Source organism: Sitophilus oryzae, unplaced genomic scaffold, assembly GCF_002938485.1.
Source record: "Sitophilus oryzae breed Bouriz unplaced genomic scaffold, Soryzae_2.0 scaffold_857_pilon_pilon, whole genome shotgun sequence".
Taxonomy (NCBI): domain Eukaryota; kingdom Metazoa; phylum Arthropoda; class Insecta; order Coleoptera; family Curculionidae; genus Sitophilus; species Sitophilus oryzae.
Window position 1 is genome coordinate 766,231 of NW_022147480.1, and position 17,920 is coordinate 784,150.

Below are 17,920 nucleotides of genomic sequence, written 5' to 3' on the forward strand. Positions count from 1 at the left end.
GTATCATCAGTAAATACCGAATCATACTGCAGTAGATACCGAATCCTATGAATGAAACCAAACTAAAAACTTAACAAACAACGCAAACAGCTCGAGCGCTTCGAACCGCCGTAAAGTATGCTCGCATGGCTCCGAAGCGTCTCTTTGATGTACCGCGGCAGAGCCGAACAGTCGAAACAAGCATTTTATGTGATCGCAAGCACGTGGAGCACCGCGAGCGTCTTAAGCGCCGCGAACATCTCGCTCCTACTGTTTGCCATGTTTTTCGTGTTTCAAGTGTTCGTTTGGCCTGCTCGCAAGCAATGTGGACGCAGCTTTAAGGTGCGTACTCACTAGAGCATTTTGCTCCGAACGAACCAAACGAGCCGAGCGCGCAGAGCCTAATTCGGCAAGTGAATACGCGTTCGCGAGCAAAATTTCACCGAACCGAGCGCGCCAAACATTTTCGCCGGCTTGTCGGTATATGCATTTTGCTCAAAGGGGATGCGTTGTTCAGTGGGTACGGAGGTTCGTTACGTTCATGGTGTTCGTCCTATTCGGAGCATTCGCGGCTAAAAATGTTCATTGTTTTGCTTTTTCTTTGCTCAAACGAAATGGAGTGGAATAGAGAAAAGTGCCTTCAGTTAATAGACATTTATGAACAATATCCAGTGCTTTGAAATCCAAAGGATGAATCTATACTAATATATAAAATCCTTAAGTGACTGACATACTGATTAATCACGATCCTGCTCAAACCACTCAACGTAAGAAGCTCAATTTTGGCATACAGGTTGATTCTAGGGTGTAGAGGTTCGATAAGAAGGGATTTTTCGAAATTCCAGTTCCAAGAGGGTGAAACCACCCCTCAAATATTACAATATTTTTTATTTAAAAAACGGTCAAGTTTTCGAAAAAACGCTTAAACACGTATATTTTATTTTGTTTCTTTACATATTTTCAGATTTTTTAAAAATGTATACAGGGTGTTTCGAAAAATCTGGTCATTGATTAATCACGATCCTGCTTAAAGCGCTTGACGTAAAAAGCTGATTTTTGGAAAAACGATTGACTTTAGGGTGTAGAGGTTCGATAAGAAGGGATTTTTCGAAACTCGAATTCTAAGGGGGTGAAACTATCCCTCAAATATTAAAATATTTTTTATTTAAAAACCGGTGAGATTTTCGGAAAAACTCTTAAGCACGTATATTTCATTTTGTTGTTTTATATATTTTAAGATTTTTTATTTTATATTTATACAGGGTGTTTCATTAAATATGACCATTGAGTAATAACGATTCTGCTTAAACTGCTTGACGTTTAAAGCTGATTTTTGGCAAACGGATTGACTGTGGGGTGTAGAGGTCCGATAAGGGGGGGTTTCTCGAATCTCAAATTCCAAGAGGGTGAAAACGCCCCTCAAATATTACAATATTTGTTATTTAAAAAACGGTTAGTATTTCGGGAAAACGCTTGGACAAGCATAATTTATTTGCTTTTTTTTACATAGTTTGAAATTTTTTAAAAAATCATACAGGGTGTTCAAAAAGTTGGGTAATTTCTTAACCACGATTCTGCTTAAACTGCTTGACGTAAAAAGCTTATTTTTGGCAAACGGAAAGTCAAATTCCAACGAGATGAAACTACCCCTCAAATATTACCAGGTTATATAATAATATCGCCATATTGTTTTTTCTCATGCTGACATAAATGTGAGAAAATTTTATCCAGTTTGTATGTTAATGGAAATTCTTGCTTTGCTTTGTCATCACCATTACAAATGATTAATTCGACGCGAACGAAGTCGCGGGTACACGCTAGTTATACTATAATAAAGTTTAGAAGTTTGATGCATGGAGGCAGACAGATGAGATCATGGGATGTGCTTCTGGAGAAGCAGAGAACAAAAAATTGAAAGTCTTCTGGCAACTTTTAGAAGGGAGAAGGCGAAAGGAAAAAAACTATTGGAACGGGAAAACGTACATTTACACAAATTATAACGAATATAACAATAAAGCTTGTTTTTTTAATGGAATAGTAATGTTTTGTATATCGAAAAAAGCACCAGCAGCGATAATAGCATCTTCCGGGTCCATTAACACACTCGATGCAGAACGGTAACCTAGAGATTCAAAGCGCGAATAAAAATTAAATACAACTGAACGTGGGAACACAGCGAACGCAACAAGCACTCTGAACATCGCGATCTTTTCCTATCGAGTTCGTCTGTGCGCGCTCGGCTCGCTTGGTTCGTTCGGACCAAAATGCTCTAGTGAGTACGCACCTTTAGAGAATAATGATGTCTACACTAAAATGTTATATTTTTTTTATTTTGAGCCCTAACCCAATTAAAGAAAACTTGATTATTTACTTGTATAAATACCTATTAAAACTAAGTGAACTATAGGAATACAAGGACAAAAAACTAGTTAACAAACAACTATATTAATCGTGCAATCCAAACAATATGACCTACCCATTTATGTCTGAACAACTCCCACTGTCATCGGGATCCAAGCTTCTTAGACGTGTCCTTGCCTGCTCTCCAGAAACTACGATGCTATAAACAATATTAAATTATTCAAGTTTTACTGTTTTGCTTCAATCATGTCGCGAATATTTTATAAAAAAATATTTAGCATCGGTATAGTATACATAAAAACCCATAGGTAATATCGAAAATTTTGTCAGAAATAAATTCTACTGAAGCTGTGGTTGGTTCCTTGTGAAACATCGTTGAAATATTAGTATTTTAATAAAGCACGCTTTTAGATGTTTCAAAAAACTTTTAATAAGAGTGACTTTAACTCTACATATATGTTTCGGCTTGTTAGGCCTTTTTCAAGAGTTTTTTAAGAACTAATCGTCTAACTACACTGTAACTATATATATATTTGCTATGGGGGTGGGTTCAGAGAGTTTACAATAGGGGTAATAAAAAATGTGTTTAGAAATCCTTGTTGGTCGTTAACATTATTTTCGTTTTTAACAGATTTTAGTATTTCTAACTGTTCAATGTAATTTAAGCGTCTAAAAATAAATTCAATATTTTGACAATAACAGCTGTACGTGAGTTCCTTTTAGTTACAGTGACAGGTAATCTCTAGTTATAGCTACCTTTTACTTACGAGTTATATCACACTGTGATATAACTTGTGATATAACATTTCATTTTGCTAGTTGAATATACAGGGTGGCGCCTTTCATACGCCGCGGAAGCTCTAAGGAGAACGGTAGTTTATATCGAAATTAAATTTTGGCAGCATATGTATGTTATCTGAAACCATTTTATAAAAATATATTGAATTATACAGGGTGTCCCCAAAAAAAGTTACATATTAAAGTTGTGTTTTTCTAATGGAACACCCTATATCTTAATTGATTTTCGGATTCTAGGGAAAAAATAAAGGTGAGTTTTATTAAAGAAGCATATACCTAAAATCTAAGGATTTTGACATATTTCACATTTTGTGAAAATGAAGAGTAAATTTTAAATTTCGATAACAGCTACCTAAATTTTAGTTGACCTTGTATAGCCTGATATTTAATTACAGTAACCATTGTATGTTAAGCCAAATTGAAATTTGACCCAAAAAGTTATACAGGGTCAGACAAATTAATATGGAACATTAGTCACTTTTAAAAGCAAGGTTACTCCTTTATTTTAAATGGAACACCCAGTATATTTTCCGGTGTTCAGTGGGGAATTTATATATCTTCAAAATATTATTCAGGTTCAGACAAAGAAATTCCTAGATATTTTAATTTTAATGATTTAGTGTCAGTAGATCTCTAGTATTTGAAAAAATCTAGGATGGCTGTGTGATATACCTTTTGTTAATTTAACAAAAATTAAAGATTGTAGAGTAAAATACTCAACGGTAATAAAAAGATACATGTTTAAAACATATTTTAATTATTACAGAATTAAAGCTAGATATAAACCTATACTGACAAAAATTAGCTAGATGAAATCAAATGCTCAAAATGCTTCCTTTTCTGTTAACTGCATAAAATGATTGCCTTTTCAAAAGGATCTTTTCATTTTAAAAGGCATATGTGGAGTTCTATCTCGAAAAGCAGCTACAATAATTTCTCTCATGTTGGTCGAGTTTTGTAAACACTGTCTTTAACATATCCCAAAAAAAAACCAGATAGATAAGATCAGGAGCATTTAAGCATTCACCAACTAATAGAATCATATCAATTCTCTCTGATGTAGGATAAATTTGCATTTTTTGCAATAAGTTTGCATATTTCTGAGAAATCTGTTTATTGTTTTAACTGACACAAAATGATAACTAGTTGTTAAAGTTGAACTAATTAGACAGCTATGTTGAAGTAACGTCAGACATATCACAGCCACCTAGATTTTATCAAATAACAAAGATCTACTCAGATAAAATCATGTAAATGAAAATATCTAGGAAAATCTTTGTCTGAGGGGTAGGCGACCTTAATAGTATTGTGAAGAGACATGAATTCTCCATTGAATATCGGAATAATATACTGGGTGTTCCATTTAAAATAAGAGAGTAACATTCTTTTAAGGGTGGTTCAATATTAATTTTGTCTCACCCTGTATAACTATTTGAATCAAGTTTTAATTTGATTTAAAGTACAATAGTTCATTTAACTACATATTAGGCTATACCGGGTAAATTCCAATTTAGGTAGCTTTTATTGTAATTTAAAAAATTGTTCTTTATTTCTAGAAAATGTTAAATATGTCAAAAACCTTACATTTTAGTCATATACTTTTCTTATAAAAGTCATCTTTATTTTTCTCCCAGAATCCGAAAATCAATTAATATACAGGGTGTTCCATTACAAAAAAAACACATCTTTGATATGTAACATTTTTGGGGACACCCTGCAGAACTCACAAAATTTCATTTCAATACAAAGTGTCGTTCTCCTTGAAGCCTCTGCGGCGTATGAGAGGCGCCACCCTGTATAGTGCAGTATTTACTTATTTTTGTTCTATCAATTAACTGAAAATTGTCAGTTTTTAAATTGCCCTGAACTGTTTAAAGGTCGTCGCAACCTAAAGCGTCCATTCCATTACTATTCGAAGTAATCGAATTTTAATTAAACATCGAAGTCGGCCGTGGAAATAACACCAGAAAAAGAGGCGTCAGTCGTCGGGTTGGTCGTTCAATTTAAAACTTCTCTATAATTAATTCCAGAGTCGACTGGAAAGTTTACGTTCAATTTCGAATTTAATTATAAATTAGCGTAAATAAGCCTCATCTCGTTTCTACAGAAAAGAAAAACTCTTAAAAAAACCTCCACTTGTTAAAATGACTAAACGCCAACTCATAGCCCAGTCATTTTAGTTAAAATTTGAAGAGAATAAAAAAAATAGAGGGTATACCATACGATCGAAAAAAAAAACCGCGTCAAAGACGGCTGGGAAATGATAATCGATGATAATTTTGGCGAGGTCAAGCCCTAGACGACATTTACTTGGCCCGTACTTCTGTATTTTTATGGCGCTTACTGCCAGTTGGGTTTAAGAAGGTTTATTCACTTTTATATTGAATAAAAATTATTTTTAAATGGTGTAGTTTAAAATTCGGGAAAAAATAATTTTGGAAAATAAAATTGTGTGTCTGGAATTGTACTATCCTTTTTTAATCTCTCTATAATTAGTGTTAATTTTGACAAGTTTTATGTCAATTCTTAGTAAATGATGTCTAGAGATTAGCCTTGCCAAAATTATCATTTATTATCATTCCCCAGCCGTCTTTGACGCCGTTTTTTTCGATCGTACGGTATAATTCACAAATGAACTAGAAAAAGTCTAAAACATATTTAGGGATATCGATAAATAAAACTAATAATAATAGTAGCTCCCGTGTATAGCGTTTAACTAACGCCTTGGGAGTAGCAAGGTACAGCTTGCTATACTAGAGCCGTTCGGTATACAAGGAAGGTAATGTGGCTAGCACTACGCTTCAACCGCCTATGAACCTCAGGATTGTGAATCCCAAGTACTCATTTAAGGTTGAGTCGACCTAGGTACCCAAACTATTTTTATTTTAATAAAAATAGTCGGCTGATGAAATGCCGGGTGTGGGATTCGAACCCACAACCTTTAGATTGGTAGACGAGAGCCTGTACCTCTACGCCACCGGGCACCCTTTAAATAAAACTACCTACCAGAAATAATACATCACGAACTTTATATGTACTGACACCAATGACTAAGGAATCCAAGGACAAATAACATCCGAGAGCAAATTGTGCCGATGTCACCAAACAGTGCCGTGGCACATATTTTTCTTAACCTAGCTGTTTGAAGCAATATTTAGATTTTTTGATAATTGTTTTGACTACGCCTATGGTGTATGTAAGTATCATCCTAATTAATTACGAAAAAAACCTATTAAAATGTTAACAAAAGGTACAAAACTAGTATCGACGTATAACACATATCAAGTCACGAATTTTGACGCATTGATATCCTGGATCATATATACTGACGTGGATAAATCAACGCCATAAGTTTAGCATTAAAAAATATGTCTCCAACATCACGACATGCCATTTTCAAACCTTCTTTATTGCACTTATGAAACGTTCAATAGGTTTGTCTTTCTCGAAGACCTTACTTTGCCCATGCGCATTAAAAGTTGCACGTATATCCAAAATAATCACAATTTTATACGGTTTAGAAAATACAAATTATACATTGTTATGGAAACCAACTTTTCATTGTCATCATATTGTCATAATCAGGGGCGGGAAAGTGAAATAGCAAAAGCGGTTCCACCGTTTCCACGGAAATCTCAAATAAAACAGTTCCAGCCCTAGCCACTAGGTGGTAGTGCAATTAATTTTTAGGTTAAGAAGTTGCTACTAGTTATTGCCAGATGGGGTTAAATGAGAATTTTTTTGTAGTTTCCATAGTTTCCAACGCCCATTGTCATATTATTGTCAAATTCTCAAAAAATATTGTCGTTGTCATAGCGCTAATCATAATATTATCAAATAAATGATTATCAAAATGTTTTTCAAACTATAATTTGTTATATGTGTTTTAATCATGTTTTAATTAGACAATTCCTTTTGTTTTTGTGGCCCTAAAAATATCATGTAAGTCTTTTATTTTTGCCATCATTTAAGTACCTATTTATATTTACTCCATTTACAAAGCTTTGGGCGTATTACGTTGGTCTTGTTTTATTATAATAAACGATGTTTAAATATTTGACTTATAAATAAAAACTTTAAATAATAAATAATATTTCACATATTTGGCTTATTAATTTTATTTAATAATTGTATAAATTATACTGTTAAATCTTATTTTTTACACATCACAACGATACTTGTTATTAGTATTGTTGAATTTGTGTAAAAAATATGATTTAATAATCAAATTTAATTATATATATTTTAGAGTAAAATTCAATAAATACGCTCATTTAAAAAGCCCGCGCTTCGATCTATTTATAACAAGCCCTACTCAATAGATGGCGCCACTTCTGTAGGACCATTTTTCAGTATGGCAGAGTCCATTCTTTTTCTAGCTAGGTATATTCTCTGGTCATAATCTTATTTCCATTGTGTAACGACGCTTGTTTTTTGCGTTTTTATTTTAAAAATTATATTAATTACTCTTTTATCGATCGCTTTTATATAGCCAAGGATGCAAGTGTGTTCAGTGAGAAGTTAATTTTAAGTTTGTGCAACTATATTTCTATTTTTTTCGTTGGACTTTCTAAATGCTCGTAAAAATGACTAGAAAGTGTTTGGTGTGTGGAAGTTCTAATATAACGGTCCCCGAATTATCTTTTCATAAGCAAGTAAAGTATTCAGTTGTTTTTTTATTTATATTAAACCACATGCATACTTTCTGGTTAGATTTCCTAAGAATATTGATATTCATACGGAGTGGCTAAATGTATTTTTTATATAATTTAATTTTTGTGACAGTAAAAGTCCAATTTATTGTTGAAATATAAGCATTTTACAGATTAAATTTTTAAAATAAATGTTCAAATTTGGCGCGCGGACGATAGGTTCTCTACAAGGATAGATAGAGTTGCACCGCGTGTGCAACAAAAAAAAAGAAGATAAATGGAAGTCGTTGATATGTTTGCGACAGTTTTCATAATGATTTACTTATCCACGTAAGTATATATGGTCTAGAGAACGCACTTAAAATATTCGAAACAATATGAACTGATCTCAGACACACCCTAAAACTCATATTTGACAACTAATGATGACGTAACGGTGAACGATCACAGAACAGTCTTTACAAAACCGTACTCAGTGGATAAAGGAAATATAAAAGAATCTTCTTCTACGGTTTTAAACGAAAATCAACTAAATTTTCCACTCTTTTCCGTTCCAAGCTATTTCAAAAATATTTCACAATTAAATTTTCATCCCGACCGTCGATATTTCCTTTATCTTTCCTTTCATTTTCCGCCGTTTTCTAACTAAGTTAAGCCGGGAAAAGCGATCGGGACCGGGTTTTCCGTCATCCGTCTTTGCCACAAGAAAATCCCGATTGAATTTTCCGTAGCCATCAGTAAAAATCGACTCAAAAATTGGAAGGAACGACGTGAAGTGGAAGAATGGTATAGGACATCGGGATTTAATCATATTATTACTATTTTTTTTCGATAGAGATTTAGATTTAGATTTTTGAGGTATGGACCTCAATTCATTGTTGCCAACCAAGGACATATTCGGTGCCGGGCTAGTCAGACTAACTGAAATTTAAATTTCCCGTTGTGGATTCAGGATTCTGCTACAATTTCCATCTAGATTTACTACCTTAATTATACAACTATCAGTAGTAGAATAAATAATAAATAACATAAAATAAGCTCCGTAAAGACTGACAAATCCACAAAATTTCAAATCAAATTCAAATGTGTCAAATGAATCGTCAAACAGAACTGTCAAGGATCCCCACCCTAGAGTCCTTTTTCCGCCCACCATGCATGAATACATGGATAGCATTATGATCCTTCCTTAGTCTTCTTATTCAAAGTTCAAAACAGTTAAAACACATATAGGTGGCGCCCCTTACAAATAGGAGTTATATTGGCATCAAAATCAATTTTTTCATGTCAAAAATTCTTAGACACCAATTTTCATCCAACTATTGACGTTACTTCAGAAATTCTTTGGAAAAAATCGAAATAAAAATGAAACTTCTACACCGGATGCAGGGTGTAAAAGTTTCCTAAGAAACCTAGAAAACTTCTCTTCCGCGTCAAATGAACAGATCAAATCAATAATTAGTTTTCCAACACTTTTTTGCAAATTTAAATAAATCTTATTTGACTGGCCTATAAGGCACAACCCATTGTTGGAATATACAGGGTGTTTCAAAACAAATGCGAAAAACTTCAGGGTTCAGCATTCCTTGTTCAAAATAAAGGGTAGTTTGCTTCATAAACGTTGGGTCAAAAGTCAACCATTAGGGAGATATCGCGGTACAAAGATGGCGGAAAAATAATGTTTTTATTTTTTATCTTGAAAACCTCGTTGAAAACGAAAAGAGATAGACTAATAAAATTTTATGGAAGCATTACTGTTATGAAAACACACTTTCTGGTAATTTTTTCACTTTTTTAAAATGAGTGGAAGGGGTTGAAATAAACTACCCCTATCATTCTTGTTAACGAAATTTAAAGAAAAATCTTATCAAACACATGCAAAAAAATTAATTTGGATAGTTTAGTTTGTTTAGAAACTTTTTATCTCTTGTATTTTTTTGATAAAACTCACCGATTTGAAATTAAAAAATAAAATGTAAAGCATTACATGCCAGGACAAAAAACATTTTCTGATAAAGAATCTAGTGGGCTGCTGTAATTTTTTAGGAAAAATCTAGTCGGCCGCTGTTACTTTTTTTGGATGTTCCTAATATTATTTTATTTGACATTACTCTACTGCAATACGTTATTATCTAGATGATTATTATTATCGTTATTATCACTAGATTCTTAATCTAAAAATGTTTTTTGTCCTGACATGTAATGCCAAACCAAACCAAACCAAATTAATTTTTTTGCATGTGTTTGATAAGATTTTTCTTTAAATTTTGTTAACAAGAATTGTAGGGGTAGTTTATTTCAACCCCTTCCACTCATTTAAAAAAAAAGAAAAAATTACCAGAAAGTTTGTTTTCATAACAGTAATGCTTCCATAAAATTTCATTGTCTATCTCTTTTCGTTTTCAAGATAAAAAATAAAAACATTATTTTTCCGCCATCTTTGTACCGCGATATCTCCCTAATGGTTGACTTTTGACCCAACGTTTATAAAGCAAACTACCCTTTATTTTGAACAAGGAATCACCCCCTAAAGTTTTTCGCATTTGTTTTGAAACACCCTGTATATTAAAATTTCCGTTCAAAAAGTATAAAATGTTAAACAAAAAAAACCCTCAAAGGCTGAACAAATACAAATATTGGGGCATTTGGAGCAATTCATAATAATTTCAAGTTTATTGCTATTCGTTAATAACTTATGATTATAAACGTTAGAAAAAATGTAGCTATACTATTAAATTTTCTTATTTTATTTCTATGTAGTTTTTTTATGCAATAATTTATTATTTAACATATACAAATATATACATTATACATGCTTGTTTATACTCGTTAAGTCTATACAGGGTGTACCAGAAATAAGTGCAAGTATTTTAACTGGTAGTATAGTTCAACCCCAGAAACACGTCTATGAGGTTTTTTCGCGAAAAAAATGTTTGAAAATTAGAAATTTTTTGAAAAATTTTTTGGATTTTTTTTAGTTTTTTGTTAAAAAAACATAATTTCTTGATAATATGGCAACATATGTATTAGATTAAATTTACAAGAAAGAAAATCCAGAAAAGATCCAGTGGTTCTCAAAATTTTCGTTTGGTTTGGAAACAATTTTTTGGAAATTTTCAAAGTAAAATAACTCCGTTATTTTAGATTTATTTGAAAAACGATAAAGAGAAAATATGTTTCTTTTAACGAGATCTATCACCCCTCAAAATACTGGCACTTATTTCTGCGACACCCTGTATAACCATATCACAAAATGCAAAAAAATCAAGATAAAACATCCAAGAGCAATAACATTTTTATCAGATCTACATATATGTCTCTTTCTCTATAAAATATCATCACTTTACAGTAGTAATATAAAATAAAAGACCCCGCTCTGACTGTTTTTATATAGCTGGAACTTTAGAAATAAAAATTTCAGCAGAGTTTTTCCAAATCTCATCGCAGCAGCAATAATTTTTACTGGGACGAAAGTTTTTTATTTATTTTTTAAGGTTCTTTTAAAAGTTCTTAGTTTTTAAAGTTCTCCATGAAATGGCTGACACTAACGGAAGAGTTGAAATAGCCAGTTGCTTGGCTAGCATCTGGCTTTGCGATATATGCTGGGAAGATGTTTGGAATTATAAAAAGAGTGGGAAAAAAAGTTTTAAATTATTCTTGTTTTTTGGTGACTAGTAAATTTCAAGAAGGGATTTTGATTATAATCGATGTATAGGGTTTCCGGAAATTTCGTCAGCATATTCTGCAAATAAAAATAAGTAAAAAAGTTCGTATAAATGTATGTCCTAAAGTGCTTAGTTTCGGAGTTACACAGTGTAGAAGTTTACTTGGATTTAATTTTTTTATTATTATCATAATTAGATTTTTTTACTCAGTAGTTTTATACAGGTCCGGCCGAAAAGTTATTACACTTCAAACCAATTAAAAGATAAGTAGATGGCGCCCTCTACAAGTGGGAGTCATATTGACATCAAAATCAAAATTCTCATCTCAAAAAACTTCCAGACACCAATTTTCATCCAAATAATGACATTATTTCATAAACTATTTGGAAAAAATCAAAATAAAAATGAAACTTCTACGCCCTGTATCTCCGAAACTAAGTTTTAGGACATACATTTCCACGAACTTTTTTATTTATTTTTATCTGCAGAATATGCTGCCGAAATTTCCGGAATACAGTTCGAACCACCCTATATATTAAATTAGCATGCAAAAATTGTTTGTTAAATCAAACACAAATTCGTAACAAAAAAAAATCTCTATCTAAACAACATGCTCCATGCACTTCCCCTAACGCTAGAACACTAAACAACGAAAGCTGGTTGGTCGAACACTGTCTACGGGGGTAAGTCTTTAACTGATCGTGCACTAGTCTACGGGGGTAAGTCGTAAACTTACTCAGGTGATTTGGACGAGCCCACACAGGAGGTGATGCAGTTACCAGTGTTACGCCGACGCCTACCCATTCAAGATTAATCGTAATAAAAAAGATAAGAAAAAAACGTCAGTGATCAGACATACAGATAAAAGGTGCAGAGCTATATCTACGGTACCGTGCTTGTTAGTGATAGTCTCAGAATAAAGATTAAAGCAGTAGGTTAATGGAGAGCAAAGATGTGCTTATTTTTTAACACGTTTTTCTTTTATCACCTGTATGTTTCTTCAGTTAGTTAGTATAAAGCGAGAAACCTTGACTAAAAATTGAATAATCCAGCTTTTTGCAAAAAGACTAGGCATATTATAAAACGACGGCTTTTTACACAAAGCCTATTATCTATTTTCTGTCACTTTGCAAAAAGCCTAATCAGAATTAGGCATATTAAACAATGATGATATTTTCTGTACACTTCTGCAAAAGACTCCTTGTTTTCAGTGATTTTAGAAAATGCCAAATGAAAAATTAGGCAGATTAAAAAATTGGTCAAGTACGAATCGGACTCGCGCACGAATTACCATTCCGTACCATTCATTATCTATACCCCAACACTAAACACTATATTATTACAAACTTTTTTCCGATTTAGCTGAAATTTTGAATGCGCGTATAAGTAATTTAAAAAAAATGAAGAAACACATTACTAAAAATTGTATTTATCAACAATAAATATGTAAAAATAAAAAAAAGCGATTAAAAAAACTCGCCTTGACTAGGATTCGAACCTGCCTTACTACGGCTTCAACGTCATAGCAGCGTAAAGTCCTAACGCTATAACCATGCGGCCACCGAGGACTTGAAAAATTCTATGTAAAATTCTTACTTAAAAGATAATGTTTAGTAAAAGTACTTTTTTATTTATAAACATTTATTTAATTCTGTTCTTAGTATTAGTTCTTATAGCGGCGACATAGATACATTATCTGTAAAAATTTCAACTGTCTAGCTGTAACGGTTCATAAGATAGACCTTTGTGACGGACGGACGGACGGCGAAGTCTTAGTAATAGGGTTCCCGTTTTTAACCTTTAGGTACGGAATCCTAAAAATGACCAAAGTTTAGTCTGCTATGAGCATAATCATATTGAGTAATTTACTCTTTAATAAAAATACCCCTTATTTTCCGATACAAAAACAATAGTTATTTATGTCAAAATTTCATTATGTTTAAAACAACTTGAATCCTATTTCATAAATTTTAATTATAAATAACATAATTTTAAATACAAAATATATTAAAACCTTAATATTAATATCTCATTTAATTATTATACTCTGTACAGGGTGAGTCAACTATAGAGTAAAGTCCATTATCTCATTTGTTTCGAGGTTTACAAAAAAATATTAAATATAAAAGTTATAGAGATGGTTAAGATACACATTTTAAAATTATTATACAGTATACAGGGTGCTTCAAAAAAGTGTGGCGAATATAACATATGTTTTTTTAAATGCATCACCCTATTTTTTATTTTATTTTTAGATTCTGCGTAAAGCGATAAAAAATTGTCAATGATGGCATTGATTCTGAAGTTGGACAACTAAAATTTAGTAGGAGAATTTTATAGAGATATAGAAAAAAAACTATGTAAAGATATTTTAGTTAGATGTTACAGGATGTTCAAAATATATTTATGAATTTCAACTACTTAAAATTAAGGAATTTCAATTTTTTTAAATGATACACCCTATATATTATCATTTTTTCTCATAGATTTTACAATAGTCTTCAACTTTTATTAAGAATGTCATATACCTATTTTTATTAGTTTGCGATTTATTCCAATTTTTTCTATTTTTACCCATATTTTTAGTACAATTGCGCTATAACATCATAGTTGCCATGACAAAAAGTAATAATTATCACAATTTCATGTCTGTTAAGCAAGTTAAGACCAAAACTTGTATTTTAGTTTAATTTGTTGTAATAAGTATAAATGGTAGAGATAATAGTTACAGATTTTCTTGAAATTAATTAGTCAATGTGAGTGATATACACGGACAAGCCTAGAAAACCACATTTTTTGATTCAGTACTATATATTATATTATAGTACTTTGCTAACTACTATAAGAATAGATGTATATTATCTAGAAAACATCTTCAGTGTGTAATTGGGACGGTTTCGCGGCAGTACCAAATAAATTATATAAACCAGAATTACTACGAGAAAAAACTTTACTGTATGTCGAAGAAAATTCCTATATCAGTAATCTTCAGAAATTAGGAAATCTAGTATTACCCTAATATGTGGCTATTCGCCCCGACGAAAAATCCCAAGTTTCATAATATAGAAATACACCAAGAAATTTACTACTGCGATTTAGTTTATTTGGGTAAAGTTAATTAATTTTAACTAATACCTGCAATTGTAACTAGTTATGAAGCTACTTGTTAAAGGTAAGTAATAAATAGTTTTGTTTTGTCATGGAAAGTATGATTTTATAGAGTAATTGTATTAAAAATATGGGTAAAAATAGAAAAAATGGGAATAAATCGCAAACTATTAAAAATAGGGATATGACATACTTAATAAAAGTCGAAAAGTTTTGTAAAATCTATCAGAAAAAATGATAATATATAGGGTGTCCTATTTAAAAAATTTGAGATTTTTTAATTTTAAGTAGTTGAAGTTCAGAAATATATTTTGGACACCCAATATCATTTAACTAAAATATCTTTACATATATCTTTTTTTTTCATCTCTATAAAACTCTCCTACCAAATTTTAGTACTCCAACTTCAGAAACAATGGCACCACTGACAATTTTTTACCACACTGCAATTTAACATTTGTTTAAATAAATTGAAATATTACAAAAACTACTAATTTTAGATATATGACATTACACATAAAAAAGTTATGAAATTTTACGCAGAATCTAAAAATTAAATAAAAAATAGAGAGTTGCATTTAAAAAAACATATGTTATAACCGCCACACTTTTTTGAAGCACCTTGTATACTCTATAATAATTTTAAAATGTGTATCTTAACCATCCCCATAGCTTTTATATTAAACGTTTTTTTGTAAACCTTGAAACAAATGAGATAATGGACTTTACTCTATCGTTGACTCACCCTGTACTTCGATTCTGTGTACAGGGCTGCTTCTTTGTAGAACTTTGCGTTCTTTTAGAATAAAATGAATTTACAAACAAAAACACAAGGAACTATGTAAGAACAGACAATGTGGTTTCGGAAATTTTTACCGCAAATGAAGGGCTGAGACAGGGTGGAGTCCTCAGCCCGGCCCTGTTTAATTTAGTTATGGATGACATAATAAAAGATACAAGTGCAGCTGTTACAAGAGTATACGCCGGTCATAGAAATCTACAACCAATTTGGATAAAAGAATGTGCATTTGCAGATGACTTGGCAATTTTAGCTAACAGCGAAAAAGAACTGAAAAGAAATTTAGATATCTGGCTGGAAGCTCTTGGAGAGAGAAATCTAAAAATCAATGAGATTAAAACAAAAGTTATGATTTTAGGTAAAACAGAAGTCAATATGAATATAGAGATAAATGACATCAATTTGAAGTCGATTCATACAAATATTTGGGAGTGAACATCAGTAGCACAGGAGAACAAGAGACGGAAATCATCGAAAGAATCGGCAACACGTCTCGCTTGTATCAAGCCATTAAGAACAGTTTCTTAAATAAAAAAGAAATCTCGAGAGCAGTGAAGATGAGTGTATACAACACATCATTCATACCGACGCGACGTTGATTTTTGGCTGTGAAAGTTGGGTATTAACTAAAAGATTGAAGAGTAAGATCCAAAGAATGGAGATGTTATATCTCGAAGAGTACTTGGGGTAACAAGGAAAGGTAGACTAAGGAACAGCTTTATAAGAGAGGAACTAAAAGTAGATTCGATCCTGAATAAAATTGAGCAATGTCAGCTTAGGTGGTATGGACATTTGATCAGAATCAACAACGACATACCAGTAAAAGGCATATGGGAAGCTAAAATGCAGGGATTTTTTCCAAATAATTTCTGAAGTAACGTCAATATTTAGATGAAAATTGGTGTCTGGGAGTTTTTTGACATGAGAAATTTGATTTTGATATCAATATGACTCCTACTGGTAGAGAGCGCCACCTACATGTGTTTTAACTGTTTTGAAGCGTAATAACTTTTTGTCCGTGCCTGTATAAAACTACCGAAGGAAAAAATGTACATCTCTATGATTTTTTACGTAAAAAATATCTCTTTGTAAAAATCGTTACGAGCAACCGTTCTCAAGATATTTAGAATGAAAGTAGTCAATACATGCCATTATTGACGAAAAATAAACACGTTGAGTAGATAGTTATTTCACTGATATAATAAATTTGGGAAATTTTAATTTTTTTTTAATTAATGATAAATTTTTCTGCAAAAAATGATGATAAAACAGTTTCTATTGAACTTTGGTCACAAAAACATTTCAAATTTATAATTTCAGTCTAATAACTATTTAGTCAACATATTTAATTTATGTCAGTGATGACAGCTATTGATAATTTCGATTCCAAATATCTCAAAAACCATTACTCGCAGCGATTTTTACCAAGAGACCTTTTTTATGTAAAAAGTGTTGTAAATGTATATTTTTTTACTCACTATAGAGGTACGGTGGCAGGTGGCGCCCTCTACTAGTAGGAGTCATATTGATATCAAAATCAAATTTCTCATGTCAAAAAACTTCCAGACACCAATTTTAATCCAAATATGGACGTTACTGCAGAAATTATTTGGAAAAAAATCGAAATAAAAATGTAACTTCTACACCCTGTATCTCCGAAACTAAGCATTTTAGGACATACATTTATACGAACTTTTTTACCTATTTTTATCTGCAGAATATGCTGCCGAAGTTTCCGGAATACAGTTCGGACCACCCTGTATATATTTTTTTCATTCTAAGTTATGTTATTATGAATTATTCATAGAGAAACAAAGCATACATACAGAGCATACAAAGTTTAAGCCCAATCAAACGCCAGGAAATGGTATCGTAATATGGCACTACATTATGGTTCCCCTTGATATGCTTCATGGTACCATAATATTGCAATGTCATAAAAAATACGCAAGTATAATCAAATATGAGCCCAATCGAACGTCAGAAAGTGGTATCATAATATGGTACTATAGAAGGTACCACTTTATATGCATAATGTAGTACCATCATATTACAATGTCACCGAACACACGTAGTATACAAAGTCTAAGATCAATCGAACGCCAGGAAATGGTATCGTAATATGGCACTACATTATGGTACCTCTTGATGTACTTCATGGTACCATAATATTGCAATGTCATCAAAAATACGCAAGTATAATCAAATATGAGCCCAATCGAACTTGAGGAAGCGGTATCGTAATATGGTACTATATTAAGGTACCAGTTTATATGCATCATAGTACCATCATATTACAATGTCACCGAATACTTACTATACCAAAGTATAAGTCCAATCGAACGCCAGGAAATTCAATTACAATCAAACTTCACAAAGTGATTGTAATTCAGCTCGTAAGATTTAACTCCAACCAACATGGCAAGTTAAATACCTAAAAGTTTGAAAAAAGAGCTCTGATCTATTTTAATATGTTTAAATGATGTAGCAAATTTGAAGGTAGGCTTTATAAGGAAGTATTACAATATGAATTACACAATGGCAACACTGCATAAAATTCT

At 31.9% G+C, this 17,920-nt stretch overlaps 1 protein-coding gene across 1 annotated transcript in view; it reads right to left on the bottom strand.

The window, feature by feature from the left end:
* The window catches only part of LOC115889906 (glutamate receptor ionotropic, NMDA 2B), a 285,735-nt gene that overhangs the window by 1,075 nt on the left and 266,740 nt on the right, over window positions 1–17,920 (bottom strand). The window contains exons 15-16 of the mRNA XM_030909998.1: window positions 12,189–12,248; window positions 2,456–2,539 (exon numbers count right to left, since the gene is read on the bottom strand). Coding sequence (XP_030765858.1) covers window positions 2,456–2,539; window positions 12,189–12,248 — 144 coding nt within the window. The remainder of the gene's footprint in view (window positions 1–2,455; window positions 2,540–12,188; window positions 12,249–17,920) is intronic.